Below are 21,664 nucleotides of genomic sequence, written 5' to 3'. Positions count from 1 at the left end.
TTGGGCCCGGAGCCTCATTAGGAGGGCGGAGCGGCGGACGAGCCCTCCGCCGTCTCGGCTGCTCCAGCTGTGGTTGACGGTGCATGGAGGAAGCCCGAGAGGAGCAGCGGCCTACCTCGACTTTGTGAAGCCGGGGCCTCGAGTTTGGTTTTCCCCGCCCGTCGGGGTCTAGCGCCCGACTTCGGCCGTGTCCGAGACACAGTGGGACCTGAGGAGCTGTGACCCCTGGTGTGCGGCCTCATCTGGATGGTTGGACATACCGCTGCTGTGCTCCCTCTGGCAGCGGACTGGTGAGGGGCTGAGTGGACCAGCGAGAATCGCGCCCGTGCCTGGCGCAGCCCTGAGGCGGACTACGAGCAGTGAGTGACTCCCCCCCTGGGGCCCCAGTATTGGTGTGCTACACTGATGAGCGTGGGGGGGCGGTTGCTCGAGTGAGCGGAGCCCGCAGCACCCGGCAAGATAGGGCGGAGTAGCCGGACGCCGGCTGGCCGCAAGAACGCGGGACCACGAGGCCGCCAGCGAGGTGGGGGCAGACCGAGGGACCGATCGAGACTGGCCAGAGGGACGTGCCCTACCAACGACCGGGGAGCAATCCCAGTAACAGGCGGTAGCAGCCAGAGGGCCACGGGCGCCCGAGGGCAGTAAAGACTCTGGGCTGAACTACATTGGTCTCTATTGGAGGTACGGAGCTTCCGCACTAGTGCACTCTGCGGACGGCCCCCCGAATATAGCAGCCCCGGGATAGACTGCAGTCGTGACCAGAGGGGGTGGTGGTCCCTCCAAACAGGGGACCATCGATAAATTCACGGGGCCAAGTGGGGGACCCGGAGCGTCCGGAGGTGGCCATGGAGCTGGACCGGACAACGCAGCGCTCATGGCGGCGATCAACCAGTCCAGGGACATGCTGGACGCCAAGATTGGGGCAGTCGATGCGGATGTGACCCTACTGCGTCAGGACCTGCGGACTGCGGTGGCTCGCATTACGGAGGCGGAATCCAGAATTTCGGTGGTGGAGGACGACGTTGGGGCCCTGAAGCAGAAAATGGCGGCGATGGAAAACATTCAAAGGGGCCTTGCGCTTCGTGTGGAAGATGCCGAAGGGCGCGCACGCAGGAACAACCTTCGCTTCGTGGGTTTTCCAGAGAGATGTGAGAAAGGGAACATGGAACAGTTTTTATCCCAGTGGTTGGAGAGTTGGCTACCCCCGGGTGTTCTATCCAATTGCTTTGTGATTGAGCGTGCCCATCGGGCCCTGACCCAAAGGCCCCCGGAGGGTGAGCGGCCCAGACCAGTGATTGCTAGACTCCTGAATTACCATGATCGGGATGCTATCTTGCGGGAAGCGCGAGCCAGGGATTCCGTTTCTTTCGAGAATCAGAAGATCATGATCTTTCCTGACTATACCAGACTTGTGCAGCAACAGCGACATTCCTTTATTGCAGCCAAGGCGAAACTGCGTGGTCTGAAGATTCAGTACTCCCTGCTCTATCCAGCCCGCCTGCGGGTGGTCTTCCAATCGCGGACACATTTCTTCGACACCCCGGAGGACGTCTTCAAGTGGACGGACGAGTCGGTGAGGATCAGGCCGCATGCCCAACCGGGGCTGAACCCGGGCCACTCGAGAGGATCGTCGCAGGAACGGGGAGACCAGCCTGCCCGCAGTAGAAGGAACCGGAGGTCCAGATCGCGGAAGCGCTCCGCTTCCCTCAGTGGGACACAAGAGAGGGTGACTGCGGACTCCGATCACTCTGGAAAAGACCATTGAGGACCCGGGGAGAACTGTGCCCATTTGTTGATACCACGGGCTCCTGCTGAAGGGCATCGCATAGCCAAGTCCCGTCGCCCGGACGGATGAACACTGCCCCTATTGTTATGTCTGCATGGTTTCTTGTGTATGTGTGAGACTGCAGGATGGGGTTCGATAGGCTACTCTTTAGGGGCTACCTACCTCCTACTAGAGTGGGAGTTGACTGGGGGGGGGGGTTTCTATTGTTTCAGGGGTAGTTGGGATCCATTGGTATGGTTGGCCTTGGGTCCTCTGTTATGGGCCCGAGGTTGCCCATGCCGCGACAGATACTTCAGAGTTCTATGAGGTATAGGGGTGGGGGGTGCGGGGCGAAGGGGAGAGGGAGGGGGAAATGGCGGGGACCGGTTGGGGACAAGGCGGGTGGGGGGTTGTTGTGGAGGGGATTTGGGGTAGATGGGGGGGACTGCACGTGGGTTTTTATGCGTTACTGATGACAGTGCTGTGTGCTTGGGTGTGGTGCAGGGGCCCTACCTGGATCGCCCCATTCAACTATGGCTGATGCACCGTCTCCGGGACTCCCTGGTGAGTTCATGCGTGTGGTAACTTGGAATGTCAGGGGGATGCTTGACAAGATCAAACGGGGGGCGGTTTTGCGATGGGGGAAGAGGGAGACTGCAGATGTATTATTGCTACAGGAAACGCACATGATGGGATCGAAGGCGCTTAGTCTGCAGAGATTTGGCTACCAAGAAGTCTTTCATGCCGGATTCTCTAGGGGGTCCAGAGGGGTTGCTATTTTGGTACATCGCAGGTTAGCCTATGTCCATGAGAGACAATGGGGGGACCCACAGGGTCGCTACATTTTTATCAAAGGGATGGTGGGTACTGAACCAGTGGTCTTTGGAAGTGTCTATGCCCCTCCTTCCTTGCAGTGGTCCTTGTCCGAGAAGCTATTTGCGGTGTGGGAGGACATCCCAGAGTCCTTGGCTGTGTTGGGAGGCGATTGGAATGAAGTAATGGATGTCTGTATGGACCGTCGGAGACGGCGGGAGCTACTGACGGCTGCTGCCCCTACCCGGTTGAATGCGATGGTGGAAGGAATGGGCTGGGTGGATGTGTGGCGACATATGCATCCCAAAGTACGAGAGTACACGTATGTTTCGGCGGTGCATGGCTCCTTCTCGAGACTGGACTATGTGTTTGTGCCTAGTGCGTTCCTGAATAGGGTGCGGGAGGCGGGGATCTTGCCGAGAGGGTTGTCTGACCACTCCCCGGTGGCCGTGAGGGTCGAGCTGCATAGGAAACGACAACCGTTTCGGTGGAGGATGTCATCGTGGCACCTTCAACAGGCCGACTACGTCCAGTGTCTACGGGGTGCACTTGCTCATTACTGGCGGGAGAACCTAGTCGACGACGTGGACGCGGTCGTGGTTTGGGAGGCGATGAAGCCCACCATGCGAGGGATAGACATCGCATGGTGTGCGGCGGCCCGTCGGCAACATCGGGAAGCTATCACTGAGGCGGCCAAGCAGGTAAAAAATTTAGAACAGCGGTGCCGGAGAGGGGGAGATGAAGTGGCGGTGAGGTTGCTCCTGCAGGCACAGCAGTCCTATGCATCGGTGTTGCTTGATGAGGCTAGGCAGGCATGGCTGGCCACGCGGAGTAGAGTGTATCAGTGGGGAGATAAGTCATGTACGATGCTCCATAGGCTCTGTCAACGTACTCTACATCCAATTACGCTGCCGGGCCTCATTGATGGGGACGGCGTGGCGATCACGGATCCAGCTGAGCTGGCGGCGAGTTTTGCCCGCTATTTTATGGAGCAATATGCTCCGCGGGATAGTCTATCGGCAGACGAGGTTGCTAAATTTATCGATGACTTACCTCCGAAGGCAATCTCTGATGAGACAAGGACGGCGCTCGACCTTCCCCTGACGGCGGAGGAACTGAGCGACGCACTGGGACAGCTCAACACGGGGAAGGCGCCTGGGCCGAGTGGCTTCCCGTGTGAGTTCTATAGGACATTCCAGCTCCAATTGGGGTCCCACTACCGGAATGCACTGGAGGCGGCGAGAACACAGGGTAGGCTGCCACCTGACTGGTGATATGCTGAAGTCGTGGTCTTCCAAAAAACGGGCAGGCCCCCGGACAGACATGACTCATACCGCCCAATATCCCTGCTCAATATAGAGGCTAAACTACTGGCTAAGGCATTGGCGAACCGCCTTCTCCCGTATGTGACGGACCTGGTCCACCCTGACCAGGCCGGCTTCATGCCACAAAGGGCGACGCGGCACAACATCAGGCGGGCGCAGGCAGCCATCGACGCTATGGGGGTCACGGGGGAGCGGGCGGCTCTGCTACTGGCAGATATTGATAAAGCTTTTGATTCTGTTAGTTGGGAGTACTTATTTGCGCTCCTGCCTCGCCTCAATCTGGGCCCGGTGTTTATCTCCTACATCAGCCTGCTCTATACCGATATCACGGCATCTGTGCGTGTCTCCGGGGCGGTCTCGGAGAGGTTTCCGATTGGCCGGGGGACCCGACAAGGGTGTCCGCTGTCCCCGTACTTATTTGCACTGGCTATGGAGCCTCTGGCCTCTTGGGTGCGCATTGACGCGCAGATGAGGGGCTTTGAGTGGGGCGGGAACCTTACTGATAGAATTGCATTATATGCCGATGACGTCCTCTTCTTTCTTACCGATTTACATAGGTCGGGCCCCGAGTCTTGGAAATTAGGCGTATTTTCGGGGAGGTGTCGGGCCTTTTTCTGACTCCGCGCAAGTCCACACTGTGGGTGTTGAGTGGCGGGGTAGAGGCGGACCCTTGGGCGTCAGCGTTGCAGGTAGCAGCTGGAGGTATGAAGTACCTGGGAGTATTTCTTTCAGAATCCGCGGATATTGCCTGGGAACGTAACGTGGTACCGGTGTGGGAGAAGGTCCAGACAGACATTAAAACGTGGTCCCGGATGCCTCTTAATATTTTCGGTAGGTCTGCGATCTTCAAAATGGTTGCGCTCCCGCGCCTCTTATACCAGCTGCAGAGCTACCCACACCCTATCGCTCCCCAGTGGTTTCGGCAGGTCAACTCTGCTCTGGGCCGGTTCCTGTGGGCCGGAGGTGCTGCCAGGGTGGCGCTGCGGACATGCTTCCTGTCCACGTATTGTGGTGGCCTAGCCACGTCCGACCTATTGTCCTATTATCAGGCCTCCCAATTACTGGTACTTAATGAATGGTGGTACGGGGACAGAGGAGACCTGGCATATGCCTTGGAGCGCTCGCTGATGGGGGACACCTCGCTCCATACGTTCCTGTACTCGGCCAGGCTGCGGAGGAATTTGCCATGTGCCACGCGAGTGGTTTTTGTTATATGGCGACAAGCGTTGCGTCGCATGGGCTGGTGGGGTAGATTAACGGCGGAGACTCCGTTGTGGAGGAACGGGCGGCTCCCCGAGCTGGCCTCCTTGACGGGATTTGGTGAATGGGATGCCATTGGGATCTCGTCTTTAGGTCATGTACTGACAGGGGTCACCCTCAAATATTTCCAGGAGCTCAGTACTGAGTTTCATATGCCCAAGACCCAATTCTTTAGATACTTACAGTTTCGCCACGCGCTGGCGCCTAGCATCGCTGGCTTGGACTCGCTCCCGGAATTTAGACCCTGGATCCTCCTGCAGAACCGGAGGATGAAATGCGGGTAGAAGATGATCCTCAGGCCTAGGGAAGTGCGTCATACCTAGCACATTACGACTAAGTACTGAATGCTTTCTATACTCACGTGCATAGGGTTAGGGAGGGATAAGGGGTGGGCAGCAGGGCTGTTGGGTGGATGGGGATGGTGGGTGGAGGAGGGGGGGGTTCTTGTTTTCCTTTTTACATTGATTGGACTTTGCAATAATGCTAAAAACTGTGTCATGATGCTTGGTGGTGATCTCCTGACTGTGGAGAGCCACATATTTGCCTTACCTAATCAATCAATAAAAATTTGTTGAGAAAAAATTCTATATCATTAATTTCATAATCGTGCCCGTTTCACTTTACTAAGGCCACCTTGGCAAAGTTTGATTCAATGGTGTTCAAGCAAACTCAATATTGTGCTCTTTACATAACTCTACATGACCACAAGACGCACACTCACTTATTCGACAGATCTTAGGCCTCATTTAGAATTTGGCAGAGAGGGAACTCCTCCACAAATTGGCAGAGCTCCCACCAGTGGGAACCAGTGGGTTTCCAACAGTACAGTCTCAAGTGGCTCTGCCTTCAGAAACTCAGTAGTCCAACAACCACACAACAGCCAAGTCACACTAACAGTTGCCCCGCCCTATTTAGAGCGGGTGTCTGTTACTGATTTTCCTAGTCTGGGTCCACCATGCAAGGCATGTCGAACCCGGCCAAAGAAACAGCGGCCCTAGGATTATCCACTGTTGTTATCTTGCTTCTCAGAAACAAAGCTTTAGGGATTTGTTTCTGAAAAGCAAAATTAAATATCGATCAGAAAAAACATGGAACCCACTTGAGATTTGAGGGGTGCCGGCAACCATTTGTTGGCACTGGCTGATGCACTGAAGGTAAGAGATGCCCGCAATAAAAGTGTGGTTCTTTATATATGGCGCACGGTCCACAGCCAGCAGATCGGAGTCCACAGCATTCAATGACATGGTGGGTTTGCAGGCCATCGGCCAGTATCTAAGAGGCGCTGTTTGTTTTTAGACGTCTATAAACATAGTGTTCAAATGACTGAAAAGTGCCCTTCTTTGCGTAACACATTTTGTCCCAAACTTATGTTTACTTACTTGTATGTCTTACTGTAGTCCAGCCAGAAACCGCAAAGAATGGAACCCACCATACCGGACAACACTAAAGTCAATCCAATCCGTCCAGCATTCACTTCTTCACCCTTTTAAGAGAGAGACCATTGGGTTATTGATATCAAGCACTGTACCAGTTCCATTAGCAATGTGTTAATACAGCGACAATGTAATATAGAGAAGCATATTAAAATCATGGATTGCATGCTCATCCTTGCTGAGGGCCCTGTCTTCTGCAAGTGCCACATTATTTCTCAACTGCAGCTTCCACACAAAAGCTGAATAAGTCTACTCTACTTGAGATAGGTTCAGTTGTGGGTGACTGGTGGTTTACTGGTAATTTTGTTATCTTGAGACTTACATTACTAGAGTTTCTGCATGGGTATGAACATTTCATCACATCTTGTTCTGCTTTTTTCCATTTGTAATGTCTAAGTAAAGATTCCGTAACCTCGTCTTGGTGTGTCGCACTAGAAGAGCTACAAAGTGACGCAGAATTTTCCATAAGAGTAACTTATAACAGATGTTTGGGGTGGCATGTCTCTTTACTACTTGGTTGGATTTAAAAACAAATGCACAAGTAGTCAACAAATAGATAGCTGACGAATGTTTTAACCATAGTAAGGCAGACCTTGTTCAAAGAATGCACGTATAGAAGTGGCTTCGAAGAGATCTTGAAAGACTCTTTCTTCTAATATGATAGTATGCGTTGTAGAGGATGTTTTGTGCATGGTTTCTGTTAGTCCTGTCTTAGAAGTTTATTGCAGAATATTGTCAGGTATTTGAGAAGCCCTTAATCACACGACTTTGTTATAAAGTGAAAATTATAGTAAAAAAAAGAACAAATTTGGATCAAAACTTTACCTCTGTGATGAAATTGTGACCAATCCAAGTTGATATTAAGGGGTCGATTACGATGCCGTTCGGAAAGGCTTAGAATCGGATTCGGGTCTGCCGAATCAGATTCGGAAGCCTTGTTTCCGACCGATTTGTAAACCTTTCCGAACGAGCGATAACGATGTTAGAACTTTCCGACTAGGTTCCGAATCCAAACTGGATGGCATTCGGAAAGTCCGAGTCATTCAGAGCTGAATTGTGTGTGTCTATGGGCCGCGTTTCTGAACAACTCGGAAGCCTTCCCACCGAGCAATTACGATGTCAGATTCGGACAGCCTTTCTGAACTGGTTGTTTCGACTCCGATCTGCTGTCGGAATTTGACTTTGGGGGCCCATGGCAGACCCCACTTTACCTGGGGCCTTCCGAATGAGGCCCATGGGGGTACCCAAGTGACCCCCCTTTCCACCCATACACAGTGTGGCAGGCACAAAGGGGTGCCCGCCACAGGGTGCACGATTTTCCCTAGCCACCCCTTTCTTCAATGAGAGCCTGTGTATTCGGTCGGAACACAGGCTGCCATTGAAGTCAACGGGAGTCCGACCGAATCGTATCCAGATGCATCGAAATCGGTTGGTCGGACTCCCCGGATCCGATTCGGTCAGAAACCATTCCGACCTGTATCGTAATCGACCCCTTAGTGTGAAAAAATGTATATGTTCCTGACACTAAGGTATTGTTAACCAATCAAAAATGGTAGTGCATCTGGGATAAGCCACTCAAACCCTGGGTATCTACGAGGTCCAATGTGACTGAAGACGCGGTGCGACTCCAGCCTTATGATCTTGTCATGGAGACCAGATCTTCCTCTGAATAGGTTCATGCACTTTAACAGGATCTGAGGTTGGCATAGGTTTCTAACGGCTATTACAGCCCAGCCTTACTGTAGCACGGTAATCAAGAAATATGAAAATGTGAAGATAGGGTGAACTATGCCGTTGTTAATGCAAAGGCTTTGAAGAGCTACTGAAGCCTGACCTCGCAGGGGGCATTTGCTTATGCAATATGGAAGTGAGCATATACAATGTGTTTTGTCATTGCGAATGAACGGCTTGGAATTACAAAGACTGTAATTATCTGTTAAAAAATGGAATAATGCACTAACACATTGGAAGAGTCACTACAGCACCACCCCAGATAAAACACACACCACACAACTCTGGTTATTTTGTATAGTACGTCAACATTTGAAAGTGGTCCAGAGAAGGACTATGAAACCACATACATCTAGGAGGATCAGTATTAGGGTCTACCAGTAGGAATAGTATGATATACACACACACACCAAGGATAATGCCATGACATGTTTACACACATAGGAGACTGAGGTCACTGCCTTATGGGTCACATTATGGGATCTGTTGAACTATATCGATGAAGGCTTAATGGGCTGCGGAAGAGCTGCTGAGCACAATAACTAGGAATAATGGTTAATTTCAAATAGCACAAGGAAAAGGATCAATGTAACTTGCAAAACTGTGCACTCTCATGGCATCGAAATATAATATATCAAAAAGGCTCACCTCATAATGGTACATGATCATCTGATTCAATAGCGTGGAAATTGAATAAAAGGATCCAGTCAACATGCCTGCAACAGAAGCAACCATACTGCATCATTATGAAGACAAAGAAAAGCCTGTGTGTAGAATCAAGTCAATGAGCAAAAGGACCAGCGATCCATTACTGATGACCGTTTACATTTAAAGACTCCTATTTATTTTGTCTCTAAACATTACATTTAAATGCCACATAATTTATTACAGACCCTAGAGCAAAACAAAAACAAAAAATGTTGTATATGACTACCTGGAAAAACATGAATACCGTGCACCATTATGAGAAAAGCGGAGCTGTGCCGTCCTGTCCAATTATGCATTTTACCAGATGATGGAATACATGCGGTAATAATTAGTTTCTGAGTTACACATGTGTGCGAAAAAGGCCCTGTTGCTGGGAAACAAGTGGTGTTGGACTCAATAATTTAAGGTCCTGCATGCTATTCCCTATTCCAGGGCTGCAAACTGGTAATGCCTGGTAATTGGAGGCGATACCCGTCTGTACTCTTACCCCAGTATCATGCTCTCAAACTACTGGGATCCCAGAATACATTCCATAATATCACACTCTCTATCTGTCTTTGTCTCTCTCCCCTCACATAGATTCACCCAAAGAACTAACATTGCAGAGGTGTGAGTACCCAAGTGATCACTACTTTTTACAAAGACAATCCACCAGTCACGTTTTTAATAACTAAATGGAATGTCTTGTAGCTAAGCAATAGAGCGATACATCATTAATCAAGAGTTTTTGAATCCAGCATAAATGGTCACAGGAAGTCCTATTTACTCCCTTAAATCCTGAGAATTACATCAGAGGAGTAGAACCAATGGCAGCCATTGTATGGGTAGGACAGCAAGAACTGAGAAGTTGAAGATGTTTGTTAGTGGGCTATGAAGTTTTAACAGACGTACATTTCCAAAAATCATTCCAAGCAGGGAAAGTATGAGAAAACAAAAAATAATTTGTATAAGGTTGCCCTAAGGAAGCATCAATAAAAGTTGTATGATGGTGCAAAACCCTTCAAGTACCCACTGCCTTTACAATTCTTTTCTCTGGCTCTGAGAATCAATGTCATGTAAAGAAGAGGGACCTGTGACACTGTCCCTCAGCACATTGGTTCAACAAATCTCTCTATGAAGAAAGGAAGCACCTAAGACTCCTGGAGAAACAATGGAGGCAAGCGCCCTCCACCGATAATTTGGCCACGCTTCGTTCAGCAAGATCCAAGTACCACAAGCACATCTTCCTTGGGAAAGCATCACACTTCAGAACCCTCCTAGACTCAGTCAAAAATAGATCCAAAAAACTATTTGATCTCATCAAGAATACTAACTGCTCTCCCCCAACCTCCAAGTTGGAGGAGTCTACAAAGAAAGCTGCGGATTTCGCTGTATTCTTTGACGAAAAAGTGAAATCACTTGCGGATCAGGTCGCTCATCCTACCCCTCCAAATCACTAACCATTTGGCAGAACTTCGACCCCATCTCTGAAGATGTCCTCCTCAAGTGCATCCTCGAAACAAAGCCCTCCAACCATTCTCTTGACCCCATCCCTAGTGCCATTGCCATTGACTTCTATACCCATTCTCTTCCCTATTGGACCACTCTGGTCAACCTCTCCCTCTGTCAAGGATCCCTTCCTGTTCCCTTCAAAACTGGGTAGGTAACCCCTCTGCTTAAAAAACCCACTGCTGATGCGAATGACCTCAACAACTTCCGCCCCATCACTAACCTACCCTTTCTTGCGAAGATCACAGAAAGATGTGTTGCGAAACAACTCTCTCGTCATATCAAGGACAATGATCTTCTTGACAATTTTCAGTCCGGCTTCATCCAAAACTGCAGCACTGAAACAGCCCTGCTGCAAGTGATTGATGACGCACTGCGGATACTCGATTCGGGGGGGGGCTTGTCTTCCTAATTCTCCTTGACCTTTCTGCAGCCTTTGACACTGTCAATCACAACACCCTCCTCAACACTCTTCAACAGAGAATGGACATGGAGGGCACTGTGCTTAAATGGTTTGCTTCCTTCCTCTCTGATAAGATCCCAAATGATCAAAATAGCGGACAGTCTTTCATCTCCTTTGGCGGTGGGTCAAGGTGTTCCTCAAGGCTCTATACTTGCACCCACATTGATCAATCTCTATTTGGAACCACTGGGAAATCTCCTAAGTAAATCCGGGGTCCACTATCATCTCTATGCAGACGACACTCAAATCTACCTCAAGGTTGCCTCCACTCACGATCTCTCCATCCTAAGCTCTGCTCTGGACTCCATTCAAAACTGGATGTCAACACATCAACTGATTCTGAATCCCTCCAAAACTGAATTCCTCCTCCTCTCCTCCTCCCTTTCTCCTCCATCGGTTCGATCATGGATGGACCAGATGAATCTACTGAACAATAAATCCATCATTGTCGACAGCGCAAAATCCCTTGGTGTCATACTCGACACAAAACTCAATCTACTCTCCCACATTAATTCAATTGCAAAGTCTGCTCGATACCAACTGCGCCCTTCTTTGGGGGATTCGTCGCTTCTTCCCTGGAGCATGACCTTAAAACCCTGGTCCAATCGCCAGTCCTCTCCAGACTGGACTACTGCAATTCTCGTCTTACTGGCCTCCCCAAATCCCATCTGTCCCCCCTTAAGTCTGTTCTCCATTCAGCAGCTCGTTTCATTTATGGGGCCAAAAGAAGCGACCACATCACACCCATGTTATCCACCCTCGGCTGGCTTCCCATTGAGGCACGATCTATCTACAAGACTGCCTGCATCACCCACAAAGCATTGCGCTCCTCCTCTCCTCGCTACCTGGCGAATAAACTGAAACTCTCTGGAGGCACGAGACCATCACGAAATGCGGAAAATCTACTGCTTGAACCTCCCACTTTCAAGAAGGAAAGATTGATGGCCCAATCCTTTTCAAGCAACGCAGTGAGAATCTGGAACTCACTTCCGCCTCAGCTCCAGACCACCACCTCCTCTCAGGCCTTCAAAACTGACCTCAAAGTTCTTCTCCTTCAAAGACACTTCCAAAGTTAATTCATGCCCTCTCTCTTATCTGAAGGAAGACCTTTTAGTATAGAAAATCTCTATTCTCCATGACTATGGAAGTGCCTTCCCAGTGTGTTCTTGTGGTTTGAGAGTCTGCCATTTATTGTAGTACTACCCTTTTACCTGTGTTTGGTACTCTTTTGTAACATGCACACGTCACTTTTCGCTTGAAACACACTGTTTGCTACCTCTTACTTTTTGTTTGCTTTCGATACTTGCACAAGTGCCACCATTGCCTACGTAACGTTTGTTCTTGTGTTTGAGTGTCCTCCATTTACTGCAGTATTATACCTCTACTTGTACTTTGTACGCTTTTGTAACCTGCACACGTCACTTTTTCCTCCTGTAATGCACCGTTTGCTACCTCTTGTATTTTGTTTGCTCACGATTGTCACTTTTGCCTCATGTAATGTAAGGTTTGCTTTTGTAATTTGTTCACTTGTAATGTTCTCATGTATCAGTTCTGTTCCTATTGTGAAGCGCTCTGACACCTTCGGGTAAAGTCCGCGCTATATAAAAATGCATAACTAAATAAATAAATAAATAAAAGGAAGCCACTGCCAGAGAAATACATTAAATCACCAGTGGGGCAGTCAGCCAAACTGGACATGCAATCAAAGGACTAGAACCATATATTTACAAGCAAGGAGTCATTCAGAGACTATGTGAAGACAGCACTAGCTGATGGAGCTTGTGAAAGAGTACTAGCAGGTATCGAGTGTGAGGTCATGCTGTGGTTGAAAATCTTGCACTTGGTTGTAGTGTTATGTAATCCTTTAACAAATGATTATTTCACCTTGTAGTACTTACCTTTGTTCTGCCACTATTTGAAGGGAGTGGTATGTCTAATATGAGTTGAAGAGTAGGAAAGTCACATGGAACTTGACAGGTCTGATTAGTCAGGTGGGGGATTTCTCCTCCCTCACTCACTTTCATTAAAATGTAATTAATGTGCAGCATATAAAATAGGAAATTGGGGAGAAACAAGAAAGATGTGCAAACTGATAATGCTCATTATCACTTATTTTTATATAAAACTTAATACCACAGATTTTCCAGTTTGTATGCATTATAAATTAGAGGAATAACTATTATCCTAATCAATGGCACTGAATCTCTCAACGGTCAAATGCTGACATGGAAACATGTGAACTGCAGGTTATACCGGAAATCAGCAGCCAGACTTAACCGACTGAGCTAGCTAACCCACTCAGCAAGTTTGGAAATCGAAGTTAGCAATATGGCTGGTTCTCTTTCTTCTTTACCAAACAGTATGAACGCAAGATTTTCAGGTGGAAGTTGCGCACTGTTCATTTTTGGCCTCCCAGGGAATTCTCACATTTTTAACATTTCCATATCACTGAATTTGACATTATTTTATTGAAGGGGCGTACCCCATTATCAGTGATGACTGGCACAAATAAAGACTTTATTTTATATCCTACATGACATCTAGTGTTGACTACTGCTTGGAAAGATAGGGCTTTTTGCACAATAGACACTAATGCTATGCTGGTACTGTTGTGATGACTGACCTCACTTTTTGGGAAATTTGTAGTAATGACAACATCTGTGCACCAAGCCCTCAACATACATTTTCATCCTGAAGTGCAGGAGCAAGGTCTAATACAATATGGAAAAGTGTTTTCAAGCAGTAACCTTTTCAAGCAGGAAGAAATTCTCCACAAAAAGAAAAATCTTGAATGAGGGTTTCCAGCCTTTGCAAACAAAAAAAAGAAACAAAGATCACTTGTACTCAAGGCCTTACAGAAAGAATGGAATGGAGACAGAAATGTGTGCGGTGCAGCAGTCTTTTCCTGCTCAGATATCTTCAGGACAATAAAAACAACGTCTGCTTTTCAAAGACAACCTCACTGAAGACAGAGCAGGGTAAGGACAATCACTAACAAGCTTCACGTCTCACTAATCTCGGATGAAGCCTTGGCATAACACATTCTACACTGCTCCTCCCTTGCAGGGAGTGTGCAGGAGATAATCAAGTATGTTCTATGAATTACATTCATTCAGAGACTAAAACCTCGAAGTTGAGGGATCATGCCAATATCAATTCCACAAATTCATCAATTTCATTAGGTGAGCTTGATGATTCTAATGTAAAAATAGACAGAGAGAAATGTATTCATTTATTTATATATTCATATGATGATTAGTCGAATGTAGCTCACTTAGCAAAAGAAAACAGAGATTTAGGGCCATATGTATCAAGCCTTTTGCGAATCGCAAAGGCCGAAATTCCCAGAATTTCGGCCTTGGCGAATTGCAAAAGGCCTTTTTGCATGTTTTGGTATGTATGATACAATCGCAAAATAAGGAATAGCAAAGATTTGCGATTCCTTATTTTGCCATAGCATTTAAGGAATCGCAATTTTGCGATTCCTTAAATGCTATGTATGTAGCATTTTTGGGCTGCGAATTATGGTTAAGAATTCGCAAATTACCACCAACTTGTAGTTGATGGTAACTTGCGAATTCTTCCAAAAATGCACAATTTGGCATTTTTGAAGGTGGCATGTGATGCACACACATGCCCATAGGGCATGTATGTGCGCCATATGCACACTCATGTACATTTCAGGGGTGCAGCAGGGTGTCTTTGAGACACCCCTACACCCTTGAAATAATTCTCAAATTGCGATTAGCAAATTGCGAATTTGCAATTTGAGAATTATTTCGCAATCATTCCTATGGGCCTCCTGGCCCATAGGAATGCATTGGAAATTATTTCTTAATTGCGAATTCGCAAAAGGCGAATTCGCAATTAAGGAAGATTAAGGAATCGCATAAAAAAAGCGAATTTCTTCATACATACCATTTTGCGATTCCTAAATAGCGATTCCTTAAAAATCGCTATTTAGGAATCGCAAAAGGGTTTGTTGATACATATGGCCCTTAGTGAATTCAGGTTGGTCATACTTTAAAATTTTCTTTGGGTTAGGGGTTCGCAAAAACCTGCATAGAAGAGAGAACCAATGCCGGATCTTTACTCTGCGTAGTGGACATGAGTTGATTGATAATGTTGAGTCAAATCAGCTGACCCTCAAATATAAAATGGCCCCTTAGGTGTGTCCAATTGTTCAGTTGCATGTATCTAAATGCAATATAGAGGCTTATCAAGTATAACAAATGTTATGACTGCTTAAATTAAAAGCAAACAAAACACTTTAGAGGTGGACAAAAAGACCCAGGCCCTGTTTTCCTCTAATATTTTTACAATGTTTTGAGTTTGTTTCACAGGTATTACGCAATGCCATTACTATTTTCAATCACTTTGGAGATACAATTTGTAATGTTCACATACACTACACATTCAATTTCGTTCAGTTGTTTTTAGCTTTTGACCTTGCTCAAATGATGGTTTCAATAAAATCAGGATAAGCATCAATACTTGTCTTACAACCAACTGAGCACTGCAGATTGGCCAGGAGTGAATTATATACAGTGGTTATATCCTGAGTTTAGCCTAAACAATGATGGATAGCGGAACCATGTCACCAACTTTAGCGATCACATGAGGACATTGTGATTAATTTATTTCCTGCCACTAAAATTGTTGATTATAGCATGAATATTAATTTATTTGTTTCACAGGTTAGACGTATCGGTCAGGTTTAGAAAATAAAAGTGAATAATGGTGGCAAAATTCTGAATCTTTGTCAAGTCTGACTGTGAATTAGTCTTCCACAGGAGGGACCTGCATGGACACATTTTTGGTTGTAAAGAATCTTTATCAGGAAGTCTATTTTTACTTGTTTGTGAATATGGACGTTTCTTGGGTTCACAGGAGAGGGCGCTACTGGGCTTCAAGGAGAGGAGCCGCCAGATGCTTTGTTTCCTGGTGGTGTATTTGGAAACACTATCAGCTTCCTAAAAGCCTTGATGTAATCACCGTGATCTGAGGTCCCAGGCATAATTGGACCATGACTCAAATCTGCAATTTTAGTTTTCCAGAGGCTTTGATTGATGCGGAGAGAAGACTAAAGATGATACGGCCATGTACGCAAACAAAATCAAATCAAGGTGACGTGATCAACCGAAAACAATAACATGCAATGGACAACACCTTTCCTCAGCAGAAAATAACCCACGGTAATTGCCATTTTCTGATGTAGTGTAATCACAACAACACACTACATATATGGGTGTGACACATCGACACAGGTATAGGTATCTCTAATAGTTATTCTTAATGCAAGGCTTGTTTGTACCTCACTTTGTTTGCCCTATGTCTGCTACTCTGTTCTGTTCTCTTACTCCTTTTCGTCGTCTCAGCAGCATTTGTCAAACTAATTCTGGTAACTTTGATAGTGTTGTTTACATTAATTTCCATATGATGTTCAGCAAAGTATCATCCTCTAAGTATTCCATTATGTCAAAGTAATAGTAATAATGGAAGTGATGATCTCCTATTGTGAGAATAGTCGTGCATGCCTACTGGGTGCCGTTGCGATACATAGCAGCAATACTTGTTTGATGAGTGGGAGCACACGGTGTCGTAGCAGTGCCATGGAGCCTCAGCACAATTCGCCATTAATCGCTAAGTCTAGTGATGGCCTCTACAGCTTCAGGCATTATTGTGTAAAGAAGTTACCCCACAAACTCACTATGTCATAGTTTTGTACAATTAGTGTACACAATAGTAGTATTGTACAAAAAGTAGTGTGCCCATTTTTTGTGTGAGTCTGTAGGGTAAGAAGTGCGCTTTTATAAGAAAAAACTCTGCTATTGACAGTTGTTGAGTTGCACCACCTCCTTCTCAAGTGTAGTTCCCCAGTGTGGTTATGGACAGCGTCCGAAGAAATTTAACCAGTAGCAGAGGAGTAATTTTTCAACCATTTGCGTGGTACTCTACGCTAGATATGCCAGCTGTATGCAGTTAGACAGGTAGCAGGATAGACATTGTAGTGACTGTACTCTGTAGTCAAGGCATTGTTGTCGCATGTAGATCAGAATTGTAGATTACTTTCATTTCAGGTTTGTTTTGTCCTATTTAATGTCCATGGCAACAATCTCAGTCAGGGATGCTATTTGCAACTTTCGGCATGTATGCCTCTGAATACCAGCAATTCAGTGTAATAGTGTTACCTTCCCAGTAATTCTATTGTATGTGTGTGATTCACTCTAACATGCTAACGCTGTATGCATTACTACATTAAACTCAGACCTTTTGGTTTTGCTAATGCTTGTTTATATTCATTATTATTAGTTTTAAATATCTATGGGCCAGAGGTACGACCCTCAATGTTTGCGGCTCGTAGTTTGAATTTTTTTGGCGACTCTCATATTTCGAGTCTCAAGCACTGATGTTCAACAGTGTCTGTGACACTGTTTGCGATTCCCAAATGGGTCACAAATTACCTGCCTCATTATTATTCATGAGGCAGGTCGCATTTTGCGACCCATTGGGAGTGGCTAGCACTCACAGGGATGCAATTAAAAAATAACATTTAAACGTTTCAGTTTCATCTTTTAAGAGCAGGCACTTAAAACACATTTTCACTGCCAATCACAAAGGGGAAGGGGTCCACTGGTGACCCCTTCCCGTTTGCGACTAGCTTACCACCAATTCGAAATTGGAGGTAAATGCAATTGTTTTGTGATCGCATTTGCAGTCGCAAAACAATCTTACATTCCCCTGCGACTCGCTATTAGGAAGGGACGACCTTGGCATGCACCTTCCTAATAGCGACTTGCAAAATAGGTTTGGTACATGATACAACCCTTTAAGCAGTCGCAAATGGTCCGATTTCCCATTTGCGACAGCTAAAAATGGTCGTACATCTGGCCCTATATCCTGCTAGTGAACACAGTTGCTCTTGGTGGCACCTGCCGCAGGTGAAGTGCACAATTAACTGTAGTCCTATCTTTCACTTTGAGCGGTGATCTCTGCTTTGAATCAGCCGGGGAAACGCTATCATCTAGCAGTGATATCTTTTACTGGTGACCATCCAATTTGTCTTGAGTTGCTGCATCCCTGGTACTGAAGCTGTGCAAAAATTATCATTTGTTTGCCATTGACGTTTGAAATTGTAATCTTGTGCATTATTGTTTTGTAAACCGGGCATGGACAGTGATTTTAGTTTTCAAACTTTCAATTAGAGTTAAATTCCGCCTTTTGTCTGACTGGAAGGGGATGGAGCTTCCTTTGGGTGATATCAGGTCCTGCCTGGAGCATTAGTATTGCATTTGCTGCAGATTTGTGTACAATCTGTGGATGGTGTTGATTTTAGTGAAGTCTTAACAAACAAGGAATTCCAGTACTTGATCTTCAAAAGCCACGCAGGCGCGAGTTCAACTACTCGGTTGCAAATATACGGATTAATCAGACTGATTTGAGACAGTAGCACGATTCCTGAATCGACCATCACACAAGCAGTGTTGGAGTTGGACTGGATGGTAAGGGAACTGATGATTGCAATGACAATTTTTAACCAATATCTTTAATATGGTTAGTTGTTTCGAAAACATTAGCAGTAGCAGCTCAGCTTAGATTCCTCCAGGCTATACTAGATCCAGGTAACCAATTCAATTCTGGAGAAAATCATCTGAAAGCAAGTTCAATCAGTTTTTAGGTCTCGCGACCTATCGATGCGCGCATGCGCATCGAGCGGAGCGAGAATTCAAGCGGCGAAAACATCATGAAACCACCAGCTTTTTGCTGGCGTTTTCATGAAGTTCATGTGAACCACGTGTTCAAACATGAACGCGCATCAGCCTCCCTCCATTTGCCGCACAGCACATCAAAGGGCTTCGCCCAGCGTGTGCTCTGCAGCTTCTCCTCCCCTAATTACGCCGCACACAGCCTTCCTTTCATTTCTCCTCCCCCTCCCCAGCCAGCTTCCCCCAGGCCGTGTTCCCTCAGATATGCTATTGCATATCGTTTGCTACCTCTTGTATTTTGTTGCTCTTGATACCTGCACAACTGTCACTATTGTCTCATGTAACGTAACGTTTGCTTTTGTAACATGCTCACTTGTAATTTTTGCTTCATGTATCACTACTGTTGTCCTCGCTTTATAAAAACTGCTCCCTCGCTCTTCTGCCGCCGCCATCGTCTTGGGCTCTCGCGCTCCTTTCTCCCTCTCTCCCGCTGCCTAGTCCTCCCACCCCCTCCCTCTCCAGCGCGCGCTCCACTCGCATCTGCCTGCTGCTCCGACCCAGCAATGCCGAGAAGCTTGTTTCCTCTAAGAACATATCGTTTGCTACCTCTTGTATTTTGTTTGCTCTTGATACTTGCACAACTGTCACTATTGTCTCATGTAACGTAACGTTTGCTTTTGTAACATGCTCACTTGTAATTTTTGCTTCATGTATCACTACTGTTGTCCGCACTATATAACAAGCATTGGCATAGCCAATAGGTCTCGCTTGTGGGACCTTAGAAGTATTTCGTTTTGCAGCACAATATCCTTGTTGCATAATCGGATATTGTGCTGCAAAACTAAATACTTCTAAGGTCCCACAAGCGAGACCTATTGGCTATGCCAATGCTTGTTGGTGTTACAGGCTGTTTGCAAATAACTGCTCCTCGTCCACGTACATGAAGAAATCTGTAACCAGCGCTCACAAAAGTTCAGAAAGAGACTGAACATAGACATTAATCAATATGGGTAACAAGATGATCATTTCGGCCCTACACATTTTCAAAGCACTGGATCAGATTCAAAACTACCCACATTAAATCTTGGTCTTCTGTCTGGCAAAGACCTGAACCTCCCACCGCCACAACAGCCCAGAGGCTTGAACTAGCCTCGCGAATAGAATGTTATAGTTGGAGATATTGGAGTGAATGAGAAATGCAACAGCAAAGTAAAGCTGGAGAGAAACAGCGCACGGCTTCAACAATACGGCTAGAATGGCCACAAGGGACACTGGGAAGCCTGTGATAACCTGCATGAAGGTGTTTATCTCATAGTGAAAAGAAGTACACTAAAAGAGATGGATGGAATGCTTGAATTAATCTCAGCCACTGGTAATTACTCAGGGGCGTCTCCCGATCCATAGTCATTTTGCACACCATGCCACCTCAGTTTGTACCCAGCCATATGCAAATCAGTCTTGAACATGCTCTAATGGGAACAGTCCTGCCCGAAGTGTCAGGCCAGGTCCTCCCTGAACCGGAACCAGAACGCTATGAACCTACGGCCAGTTTTGCCCTAGTTAGGGCTCATCAGCCAGGCAAAACTTGGCTCCAGAGACACAGTGTGCATGGCACCCACTTCTCAGCATACCCTTAGCACTTGGGGAGACACACTCAAGTACACAAAAGGTAAAGGATGGAATGCTTGAATGAATCTCAGACACTGATAACTTCTTGGGGCTGCATAACAGTCCATTGTTATTTTCCAATCAATCAATCATGCCATTTGTATAGCGCACTACTCACCCGGGAGGGTCTCAAGGCGCTTGGGGGGAGGGGTATGCTACTGCTCGAACAGCCAGGTCTTGAGTTGTTTCCTGAAGGCGAGATGGTCCTGGGTCAGCCGAAGGTGGATGGGGAGGGAGTTCCAAGTCTTGGCAGCCAGGTAAGAGAAGGATCTTCCTCCGGCGGTGGCTCTTCGGATGCGTGGTACGGCTGCGAGGGCGAGGCTGGTGGACCGTAGCTGGCGGGTGGGCGTGTAGAAGGTCAGGCGGTCGTTGAGGTACTTGGGGCCCAGGTCGTGGAGAGACTTGTGTGCGTGGGTGAGGAGCCGGAACGTGATCCTCTTGTCGACGGGGAGCAAGTGCAGGTTCCTCAGGTGGCTGGAGATGTGGCTGCGTCGGGGGACATCCAGGATGAGTCGGGCGGAGGCGTTCTGGATGCGCTGGAGTCTTTTCTGTAGCTTGGCTGTGGTTCCGGCGTAGAGGGCGTTTCCGTAGTCCAGTCGGCTGGTGACGAGTGCCTGGGTGACAGTCTTCCTGGTCTCGGTCGGGATCCAGCGGAAGATCTTGCGAAGCATACGCAGGGTGTTGAAGCACGATGAGGAGACGGCGTTGACTTGTCTGGTCATCGAGAGGGAGGGGTCCAGGATGAAGCCCAGGTTGCGTGCGTGGTCGGTTGGCTTGGGTGCGGTGCCCAGGGCTCGGGGCCACGAGGAGTCGTCCCAGGCGGAGGGCGAAGATCCCAGGATGAGGACTTCCGTCTTGTCCGAGTTCAGTTTCAGGCGACTGTCCTTCATCCACTCTATGCCACCTCAGTTTGGACCCAGCCATATGCAAATCATCAGTCTTGACCCTGATCCAAAGGGAACAGTACTACCTGAAGTGCCAGGCTAGGTCCTCCCTGAACCGGAACACAAGCAACCCAGGGCCAGTTTCACCCTGATTAGGGCTCATCAGCAAGGTACAGCTTGGTCCCAGTGACACAGTGTATACAGGACTCAAATTTGGGCATCCCTTCCTACTTAGGGAAAACTAAGTTACTTATTAGAAGCTGTCAAATCAATCCTTCAAGGCTAAATTCTTGGAGGTATGGGGACCACCCCAAACGCTCCTGGTGAAAGTCGGTACGATAAGGGCTGGCAGCAAAATTGTTTTCAGGGCAGCCTTTAACTCCTGGTCTTGTTCTGGTACTCAGGACATTTGATAACTAG

General features: G+C 47.2%; 1 protein-coding gene across 1 annotated transcript in view; it reads right to left on the bottom strand.

The window, feature by feature from the left end:
• FLVCR1 (FLVCR choline and heme transporter 1) overlaps positions 1 to 21,664 on the bottom strand; it is a 168,412-nt gene that overhangs the window by 43,296 nt on the left and 103,452 nt on the right. The window contains exons 5-6 of the mRNA XM_078649757.1: positions 8,976 to 9,043; positions 6,543 to 6,646 (exon numbers count right to left, since the gene is read on the bottom strand). Of these exons, the coding sequence (XP_078505883.1) occupies positions 6,543 to 6,646; positions 8,976 to 9,043 (172 nt within the window). The remainder of the gene's footprint in view (positions 1 to 6,542; positions 6,647 to 8,975; positions 9,044 to 21,664) is intronic.

This window comes from Lissotriton helveticus, chromosome 6, assembly GCF_964261635.1.
Source record: "Lissotriton helveticus chromosome 6, aLisHel1.1, whole genome shotgun sequence".
NCBI lineage: Eukaryota > Metazoa > Chordata > Amphibia > Caudata > Salamandridae > Lissotriton > Lissotriton helveticus.
Note: the sequence above shows the minus strand (reverse complement) of the source record. Positions and strands in the feature narration are given on the sequence as shown.